At 38.1% G+C, this 10,774-nt stretch overlaps 1 protein-coding gene across 1 annotated transcript; it reads right to left on the bottom strand.

Moving 5' to 3' along the window:
• Positions 1-1,611: 1,611 nt before the first annotated feature.
• LOC103718489 (DET1- and DDB1-associated protein 1) lies at positions 1,612-9,950 on the bottom strand. The gene is made up of 4 exons (XM_008807343.3): positions 9,663-9,950; positions 5,334-5,394; positions 1,996-2,057; positions 1,612-1,910 (listed from the first exon to the last, which is right to left on the bottom strand). The coding sequence occupies exons 1-4, from the start codon at positions 9,747-9,749 to the stop codon at positions 1,821-1,823; spliced, it is 300 nt and encodes a 99-aa protein (XP_008805565.1). The 5' UTR covers positions 9,750-9,950; the 3' UTR covers positions 1,612-1,820.
• Positions 9,951-10,774: the final 824 nt, after the last annotated feature.

Below are 10,774 nucleotides of genomic sequence, written 5' to 3' on the forward strand. Positions count from 1 at the left end.
AAGAGAGCAGTCGCACTCCCAAAGGGTATTGTTTGTGAAAAGCCCAAGAACCAGAGCATTACACGAATGAAGTTATATAAAGAGACGAAACTTGAGGTCAGTCTCTGAGGGGATAGCTGCTGGTCGTATGTTCGGAGGACTGAGGGTGCTTAATTCTTACTGGGTTAACGAGGTTAGATGACTCAACCCAACAAAATGTCACAGAATTAATATCCGTTACCATTTTATTTTATGCATCTGTCCTTGTATTTTGGGCTAAAGTAATGCATGTACCTCATTTCTCTTTAATCCTTGAAGGATGGAACCTATAAATATTTTATTTTATAAGCAGTTTTACTCCGTGGACTGGCGAGAAATACCGGCCGAAAGTTCGGGCTGCATTTTGGTAGGCATTTGTGGTTTTTATTAGCTTCAATCTCATCAAAATTGTGTCCCAATCCAGGATTTTACCTAAAAAAAGTTAAGCGAAAGGTATTATTTAGGTTTCTTGGCCTTGTACAAGTACCCAAGGTCCATCGGTGCATAGCCGATATGGGGGCTATACGCATGTCCGCACGGATTCTCACATATTTTCTTACTTAAGCTCTAATATTCTTGTCAGGTTAAAAATCTAAATCTATTCAAAATCTAATCACAAGCACCACGATCAATCTATGGTTAGCCTTCATGAATCGGTGCTACAATGTCTCCTAATTCATATAGGCTATGGTCAAGTCCACTCTGATACCATTTGTCACAATCCAGAATTTCACCCAAAAAGGCTAGATGGAAGGTGTTATTTAGGTTCTTTAGTCCTGTACAAATACCAAGATCTATCCAATGCATAATCAATAAGAAACTAAATACACACCCACACAGATCCTCACAATTTGTTCAAGCTGCTATTTAACGTATAGACTCACCCAACTATTGCAAGCATCAAAAATTATGTATCCAAGTGATGAGTTAGTATGCCTTGTCTGATGTGGAATCATACATTTGGTTCAATCTTTATTGTAATTAGCATCTTAGTGGCTACCATACCTTGCCAAAGGCTGAAAATTTAACAATATCAGTATCTCAAATACGAATAAAGGCTATGCCCTTTATTATATACTATATTATTTTATTGGTTGAGAACTGTGCTACAGAAAAAGTAAAAAAAATAACTATTTTTTATAATAATTGCCTGGATACCAACTAACATTTAGAGAAGCACCACCTCACATTGAAACCAAAATCTCCGGTTCCCAAGCAGGGGTCAGAGCATTGGGCAAACCCCAATTCAACAATGCAGCCGCATCATCAAACTACTACAATCTTTTGCAAAAGTTCGAGACTGTAGTCCAGTTTAACCTTTATGGTTCCATAAAGGATGGACCATGAAATGTTAGTAGATTAAATCTGGGTAGTTGTTTCCTCTGCCTATTTCCTCTTTGACCTACATACCATTTCTTCTTGTACTTGGAATATTGCTGAGTATCATGGACATGAGCCATTGTCATAACAGCCTAGAAGGATCTTCCAGATGGAAATTAAATGCCGATAAGTGGTATACAACCAAAAACCCGTTAAAATTCAATCTAAGAAAGGGAAAAAAAAATACACTGGAATGCTCTGAGATGTGCAACATATCACAAATGGGAATTCTACCTCCCTGTTTATTAATTCATCCATTCAGAAACTATAACTATTCACATACACCACATGCCTGCAAAGCATGCAACATCCATCGACCAAAAAAAAAAGAATGGTCATCAAGACTGCTATATGATGAAGATATCAAGGTAGGAGTAGGCACACTGGACATATGAAAAAAAACCTAGACCATGTGATGAAGCTTAGTTGGAACCATCTGCAAAGGCCCCTCTAAGCTGCTTGGAGCCATGAGCAGGAGTCAAATTATCCGAGGCAGCCCTTTTTGGTCTCAACTGCATAATAGATAAAGCATGAGAAATTAAGGACACAGAGCAGATGTAGAAATGTGCTTAAAGAATATCTAAGATGTAGCTTCACCTTTTCCTCTGGTTTCTGATAGAATTGTCTCAAAAGGATATTTCTGGTTTCAGTTGATATGACTACAAAGAGGGACAAAAAAGGCTGTTAAAACTGTTAAAATGGGAAATATCTGCTCAGTAATACAACATGACATCAATATTATGCCTCAAATTTCAGAGATCATGATGAAATTCAAAGCTCTGACGCTAACAGCGACGTAGTAATTTTTAAATATTAGAGAATTGTTGTAAACATGTGAGCATGCAACAACATTGAGTTCTATTGACATATGTGATTGTTGGGATAGGATAGCTGGATATGCACTGATCCAGGCAGAAGCGATTGAAACTGGAAGGAAGATATTGGAGATAGTCTTTCACAAGGCTTAGCTCAGCAAAACTAGGCAGTCTGCCCAACTCATGCTGCTTGACTGTGCTCAGGTAGGTTAGCATATGTAAAATGCAATTATATTCTCATTATTTAGTGCTCTGTCAAACTAGAATGTCCTAGTTATGTTGACCTTATGTAACATAAGATCTCAGAATGAATGAAGATTTGCAAGTCAATGTGCCCAGAAGAATAGGATGAGTTTAGTATATCCAAATATGGATAACAATAAGAAAACACGAGGTTGCTCCAGTCAATGTTTCTGAATCCAAGCAATTGTTTAAAAGCCGCAAGAAGGAGAGAAGCCAGTCCTGGATGGGGAACAATGTCTCTGAAAAACAAGGACAGATCCTGATCTACATATGGATGACCTCTTTTAATATCTGAAACCGACATTAGCAAATCCCTACCCTTTTTCCCTTCTGTCCTAATCAGAAATAACAATATGAAGATGAATAAAGTATTGGAAATAGGAGCAGTATCTAACTCCTAGACTGACAAAATGCTACAATTTCGATTAATGGCTATTTCTTTATTGCTAGAAAGACGAACATGCAGCTTAGCTGAAATATCTCTCAGAACTATGTTGGAGGACATGGATACTATCCAAATACCTGATAAAAATATCTACATGGGCACAAAAGTTTGAATCTCCACTTTTTTGCAGGTCCACTGCCCAACCTTGTCACCTTTCCACTGCCTAGTCAAATGTTGGAGAGTAATGCAATTCCAAATGGTGGATAACATATGATGGAAAATGTGCTTGGAAGATATATATTCCCATAGAGAACTTTTAGTTAAGGCACTGATATAGGAGAGTAAGTACAGAATACTTAGAACACTAGTTTGGGGCATGTGAAGTGCACGTGAATTATTTATGAATAAATAAATTATAATGCAATCTAATCCGTCATCATTAGACTAATACTACATCCAAGTAATGTTGAACAACATTTCCTCCAGAAACTGGCATGGGATAGAATTTCCATCTTCCTACCTTTGGAAAATCAAACCTTGCTCTTCATGTACGTACTTGCAACCTCAGGGGTAAGTACGTGATCGGTTAAAAAGATTTTTTGGATCGTGTATACCGTGGGAGAGCAAAAATTCATAGCAGTTCCCAAGGCAAGGAAATGCAGATAAATAAACAGTATGCTCCGCTATAGCCAGTGCTGCGACTGGATCGGCGGAATAGACAAAAGCCACTGCTGAAGCTTTGGCTTGGTCAGCTGGATTAACGACTGAATCTAGACCTGGATCTACTCATGCTAGCTTTGGATCTTCCATACATATCCGGCTACTTGTTTCGGTGGCTACGGAAGCAAGCTAGGGATGCTACTGGATGTGCTGATACTACTACCGCATATGCTGCTGACTAAGAAGCTAGCCTTTGCATGATTGGGCGATGGGGGTGTCGTCTCATCTACGTACTGATGGTACTTTTCATCAGACATGCCCCTTGCTATACCTTGTTTGCATACGAAATTGATTCTCGAGGTTTAGCTTAACAATGTCTTGGTTGGAGCTATGGGGTATACCTATATCTTTATATACGGCAATTCCGAGCTAAAGTCCTTTCTTAAGGCGCTTTGAGATGAGCCCACAGTGCCAATGGTGAAGGAGCTTTCAATCGAAAGCGCATAAATTCTGGCACGATCCTATGTGAAGCTGATTTTCTGTCCAACCATTTCAACTTCAAACTTCCTGAATTAAGAAAGGAATAGAACTTGGGGCAACCTATCACTCATCAAAAACTGGTTCTATGGCCGATCGACGTAACTGATCTGGGAGTGCCAAAGAAGGAAAATTCAGACTCCGATTCGGAAGTAGCGAATGCCTCGCTCGCCAAGCCCAAACTTTCTTAGATTGAGAAAAGGAATGAAGAAGAATGCTAATATGCTAAAGGTATCTAGATTGAGAAAAGGAATGAAGCTAGTTTGGGAGTAAGCCATATCAGAGGAGCTTTTTGTTCTCATTACAGCTGACAGTAATGGTTCAGTATATCAAAAGTTAACTACATGGTAATATACTAACCCTTTCTACCAAAAAAGAAGCTTCTGTTAAATGAAAGGCTGTGCTAAAAAAGACTGGTACATTATGTATTCAAGGGGAAAACCATAGAGCATCTGGTATTACTCTCAGAAACAATCACAAAAAGATCCAGAACTGCAGCTAAGAGGTGAGAATCCACGTGGCAAAGGCTAGGGAAATTAAGTAGGTCTCATACATCTTCACAGAGAAAGGAGAACATCTGCATAAAGTCAGGTTCAATAATAGATAGTCTTCTTTTTGCAGATGCAAATTATTAAGAATAATATCCTGCAGGTTGTTAATAATGGATTCAGATAGTTTAATCTCAGTTTTTAATGGCGAGATAACATACTCGCGCAAAAGGAAACAACCCAGTGGACTAGCTTGACAATTGGGAAGAGAGGCTGCCAAAAAGCTGAGGAGGAATGCAAAATTTTTTTAGGATTTTCAGGACCTTGATGCTGAAGGCAACTCAATCATGCATTTTTAAGCAAAAAAAAAAAAAAAGAAGTCTTTTTTCTTTAAAGAAGAATTTTTCCCTTGTTAGTTCCATGTGGGGAGTATGAACCCTTGAGCCAGATGGGTTAATTGAGACAGATTTGCATCCAATCGTTGAAGCATGAATCATCTGAACATAGACTACTTTGGACAGTTAGCATGTTTGCAATCCTCCCCCCCCACCCCCCCACAAAAAAAAAAAAAAAAAACAAATAATAGGTGCTTCAATAAAAGCACTTGTATCCTATTGTATCTTTTTTTTTTTTTTTGGAATCAAAGACAAGGGCAATTAGATATTTTACATGTCATGGTGGTTGAGATATATAAGCAATTGCATGATTTTTTTTCTAAATAGATAGGATCTAAAATCAATTTTTGCAGCAATGTCTCAAAACAAGAGCCACTAATAGCTAATTCTCTGAGAAGATCATTGAAATTACCTTGATTAGGCGGTGGAAGAGTCCTGCTATGAGTAGGATGATATGTGACAGGCGTGAGTTTCTGAAAAGATACATGAAATTGTTACAGAAAAACACAAAAAGAAAATTCTTTGAACGGTTGTGCAAAAAATTTAATCTCTAAGTCTAGCAACAAAAGTTACAGATCAACAGCCAAGTATGTGAATAATGTGCACAAGAATGACTAACAGCCCCTTCAGTACACCCTACATGCAATTAAAGAAATTGTTAATATCATTATGTGGGATGACGACCGACAAGTCAGGAATGTCCACCGTATGGAACTAAACTAGGAAACATTTTGACTAGAAAATTGCTTCCATTAACATACATAGCATTGGATATCAGAAAATATGAACAGTAACACCCTAAAAGAGCCATTCCTTGCTCATTTCCCACTTCAGTCCAGGTTAAAATTAATAATGGCATAACCAGGATGCCCTAAACAATTGGTCTCTATCAACATATAAAGTTCCCCTGTATCCAAACACCATAACAATGGTTAAAAATCATAGAAAAACCCACATGCCATGTCAGTTTCATTCCTTCTCTAAATCATTTCTTAACTTTCTTCCTATTAGATTCAGCATTTTAATAGATTCAATTAATGAAGACTCATTATTTCTCTCCCCCATCATCTACTTAATTTTCTTTTTCTTCTGTTGTCCAACTGGTGAAACCACCGCCCCCCTCCCCACCTCCTAGAAAATCTAGGGCTCGTTTGGTTCACGGAAAAAGAAGGGGGGGAGTGTGGTCAACGGAAAAGTAATGAGATGCCTCTTGTTTGGTTGGAGTTTTCAAAGGAAAGAGATGAAAAAATTATATTCCCATGAAAATCATTGGTTGGAGTTTTCAAAGGAAAGAGATGGAAAAATTATATTCCCATGGAAATATGATTTCCATGTTTCATGGAGAAGTTTTTCCCATGAGAAATGTGGAAAAGTTACTTTCCCATGGGCCGGAAATCACTCTATTTTTATTTTTTTCCCAAAAAACCCTTCAGCATTAAATAGGCATTAAAGACCTAATTTTTATTAAGAGTATAATAGGAATTACACAACTTTTCTAGAAAAATAGATGGTCAACCAAACATAAGCACTGTGCAAATCTGTCACTTTCCTATTGTCAACCAAACATGCCAAAAGTACTTTTTCAGACATTTTCTTCCCAGAAATCTGCTTCCCAGGAATCATATTCTTAGGAGTAGATATAATTTGATCGTTATGAACCAATCCAAAATCGTTGTAGACCGAACCAATCATTAGTTCCCAACCATGGGTCGAATGAAATCCGATCCATAAATCAGTAACTAAAAGAATCAAAAAAATGCTTCCCGCGAACCAAACGAGCCCCTATAGTTTTTTAAGTTCTCTCATTCATTTGAATTTTTTTATAAAAATTATATTATATGATTTTTGTTTTCAATTTTCTCACTCTTTTAAACTTAATTTTTTATTTACTCTTTGTTCAATGCTCTAAGTACCATTATTTTTTTTATTCTTAACACTTCAATATGGCAAGATATTTTATTTTATTTGTTCTCTAATTTTTATTTCAATTCTTAATATTGGTGTTTTTGTTGTAGTTACAATTACTATTTTCTGTTAGATTTCCTCCTCCTCCCCCTACATAGCGGGGCATATTGCTTGTATTTAATTAATGCCGTGCCTGATCTATGAAACCAGACATTTAATCATCTAAACTCAATTACATGTTCAAAATCAACTTCTATTGCTATCTGTTACATCATATATGCTCATGCCTAGTGTCCACATAACTTGAGCTGTTCTAGGATTGAAACCACTTAAGCTGAACTTCTACCATCATGTCCATCAAGATGATGGTTTTGCCTCACCTAGTCATATATAAAATGACGATTTTAAGTGCTCTAACAATTTCTAATAGTACACTACTTGATGCTCAAAACAGACACATTAAACTAAATAATGACTAAGTAGGAGAAAAAGAGTTTTTACCACAAAAAATTACCTTACAAAGCCCAAGTGACTGGTATTCTTGCAAAAGGAAACAAGTCACACAACATTGAGCAATGTCATTTACTCATATGGAATCTTCTATTGGCTAACTCACTTAACCTATGGGCAGCATAATGTAATGAAACTAAAGGGCAATATACTTTCCATTGGCTCAGTGCTAGTAGTATTGCCATTGACTGCACCTATACTTCAAATGTTACCTTGGTTTTCTCTATGTTACTCATGTTTTGCTTCTCTAGATCCGTCCAATTAACTTGAATTCTCGATTCAACAGCATCTGATGATTCGCCCTTAAAGCAGTCAATGCAGCTAAAATTTTAGTTGCTAAGAGTAGTGGCATTATTCATTTCATTGCCAGAAGGGTTTTACCTGGCACCTTGAAAATGAGAAGCTAATTTAACACTTCATCTGTTCTAATTATAAGACCATTTAGTTCTAATGGCTTATCTAAGAACTAAGACTAATCTCATTCACCAACTATTCCTATTAAGCACAATCTTTTGCAGTGTTAAGCGACATTAGCGATTGGTGTCTAGATTTCTCAAGGAATTTCAACTGAGAAACTTCAAGAAAACTTACGTGGGCCATATTAATATCTTTTTTTTTTCTAAACATGCAAAGATGTACGATCATATATAGTTAGTTGGCCCTATAGTTCTCTAGTTTGATAAAACTATTAATCACTTTGCAAAACGTTGAGTGAGAATTAATGACTTTCACATAGAAGTAATAACATTGACATGAATGGTGATGACATGATAGTTGGATTGTTTGGTGCTAAGGACTATGATGAAGGGTTCAAGTGTCCAACAAATCAAGAAACCCACATTAATAGTCCTCCAGTGTTACTATAAGCATTTTCTGAATGCACTCTCGCTACTCGAACCATGTAAGCATTGGTATTCCTCTCCTCATTCTAGACCCTCTAATATGAATTCAAGCAACTCTCCTTATGAAGACTCCTCATATTTTTGTTGTGCACACACATACCATCTCATTTGGTTCTCTATCACTTTGTCCTTAATCATGCAACCACACAGCACCTTTAAATCACTGTTATCCAGGCACTTTAAAATCTGGGTTTTTGAATGTGTCAGGTTGCAACGACAGCTAGATTCTTCATGATACTTTTTGACAAGCACCGTGAAAGTATTTTTCAATCCTAAAAGGGCTCTAATCTTGCTTATTATGTCTCTCAAGACTCTTCCAACAAACTTTGCTCAAGAAGGAACTCATAATCAACCTAAAACTCCAAGTACATTCAAAACTTCAAAAATAACAACCAAAAAGGTAAGTAAAGGCATCATAATTTAGGAGTCAAAAGACCCTAAATATGACACCTAGGTACTTTCTAATGACTCTTAAAGTTCTTTAAAATGTTCGCTTAAGGAGTTTGGAGAGCAAGCAAGCTCTTTAGCTGGATCAAATCCAAATTGTTGCATGCTCTTGACACTAATATCTCATGGACTTGATCCTAATGAAATCTCGAGGGGTGTGAGATCTGGGCTGTTTACTAACATTCCCAAATCATAGCTTTATGAGACCAAAGACAACAGATGGTGAGATCATTATCAAAGTAAGCCTAGGCATTACTATTAGCATAGGCTGTACTCATTTAGTAACAAGCAGAAATCATATTCGAAGCGGCACACAAGAGAAAACCCCATGATAAGGATGCGCGCCACATAAAAGCAGCATAGAAGGAGAAGTTTCCATGTCCACATTTTGCATAGAGCAATTCTTGTGGAAGATAGTAAACAATGGTTGGGGGCTGATGTATACATATCAAAACACACACGCACGCATGCTTACATGCAGCCATGTTCAGCTTTACCAGAAAAGCAAAAATTATCAGTACTAGCTGAAAGGAATCTAAATAAGAAAATTTTTTGGTGATTCGGTTGATCGAACATTTGTTTGTTCCAGCACTCGTTTATTTGTTCCTCAACCTTTTTCTTCTCTGATTGAAGCTCAATATGCAATTTCTAATTATTCTTCCAAAACATAATATAATTTCTACCTGCAAAGTACAAATAAATCTGAATCCAAGAGGAAAGCTTCTTCAATCGAATCCAAATCGGTTCCGACTAACCTTCACGGCCGGCTAAAGGTTTTCTAGTAGAACCTCTCAAGATTTGCCAAAAAGGTTTAAAACAGAGCCCCAAATAAAGAATTTGATGCAACACAGCAATCTTGAAACGGTTCGATAGAGAGGAAGAACTTACGGAAACAATCCGGATCAAATAGAGAAAGAAGTCTAGAAAAAAGATGACAGAGGGAAACAATCCTGATCAAATAGAGAGGAAGGGCTTACGGAAGGCTGGGCAGAAGGATCGGCGGGTCGGAGTTGGCTGAAGTTGTGAGGATTGTAGGAGGGCCAGTCGCCAAGCAGAGACCCCATCTGCGATTCTTCAACGGCAGCACCCTTTAACTTCGCTCAGGCGATATAGGCCTTTTGAGAACTAATGGGGCTTGGCACTGGGAGCAGAAACGAGGTCCTCTCTCTCTCTCTCTCTCTCGCTCGCTCGCTCGCTCGCGCTCGAGTTTTTAGTCCTTCTACTCGTCCTTTCGGCTTTCGCCCACAGAGGAGAAAACTCTCTCCCTCCAAGAACTCTTTTATAAAGGGGAAAGATGAGACCTGAGAGGGAAAGAAGGGACCAGATGAAACTAAGGACAGCCATGCGGTTTTCTCGTGATTAGTTATGGATCTATTTGCACCAATTTTGAAGAACGGAGAAAGACTCACGCGGGCCTCACCCACGCTGTCTTTCCTGGATGTCATATTAGTGGATGGGTGTGATCTTGCGTGTCCAAAAAGTGGTGCGTCAAAGTACGCACTTCTTCGTGTTTACCATCACTCGGTCTTTTTATTTTTTTTGTGAGAAAGAATCAACCGTTCGATCGCATCTTGCACAGCTATCGGAATACTCCAACCTTCCTCTTCATCCGCTGCACAAATCTCGAAGCGGACTTTTCGGGATCCAACGGTTTATTTTGCCAAATTATTGGTGCAGCACTGGATGGGTTATTATATTTTTTTTTTCCCAAGGGCTACCATAAAACGCAGAAAAGCGTGAAAAGAAATCATTCAGCTGCCTTGCACCGGCGCACATCGGCTTGCTATTGTGAATGATGTGTCAATATTTTATTAGAGCTCAATGTCCTTGCTATTATAAATGTCAATATTTTATTAGAAGGCAATCGATTGGGGCATATATATTAATTGATACTTTCGAGGTGTTTATTAGAATTATTGCTCTCCATAAATTATTCATAATGAATCATATGTGTAATGTATCTGTTGCTGGAAATTGGACCCGGAGGCCGCCGTGAAGCCGGGGAAGGAGGAGCTCCGCTGCTGCAGGAGGCGGACGGCGGTGCGCCGGCTGGCTGCGTCCTCCGCCGCGGGGGGTGTGCAAGTCCTGC

The sequence above is a fragment of the Phoenix dactylifera genome, unplaced genomic scaffold (assembly GCF_009389715.1).
Source record: "Phoenix dactylifera cultivar Barhee BC4 unplaced genomic scaffold, palm_55x_up_171113_PBpolish2nd_filt_p 000397F, whole genome shotgun sequence".
Lineage (NCBI taxonomy): Eukaryota > Viridiplantae > Streptophyta > Magnoliopsida > Arecales > Arecaceae > Phoenix > Phoenix dactylifera.

Excerpts from the sequence above, each read along its gene's own strand:
- LOC103718489 (XM_008807343.3), bottom strand. The coding sequence starts at position 9,749 with ATGGGGTCTCTGCTTGGCGACTGGCCCTCCTACAATCCTCACAACTTC. Across the intron at positions 5,395-9,662 it reads ATCCTTCTGCCCAGCCTTCC|AAACTCACGCCTGTCACATA; the intron begins GTAAGCCCTTCC and ends GTATCTTTTCAG. Across the intron at positions 1,911-1,995 it reads ATCAGAAACCAGAGGAAAAG|TTGAGACCAAAAAGGGCTGC; the intron begins GTGAAGCTACAT and ends TCTATTATGCAG.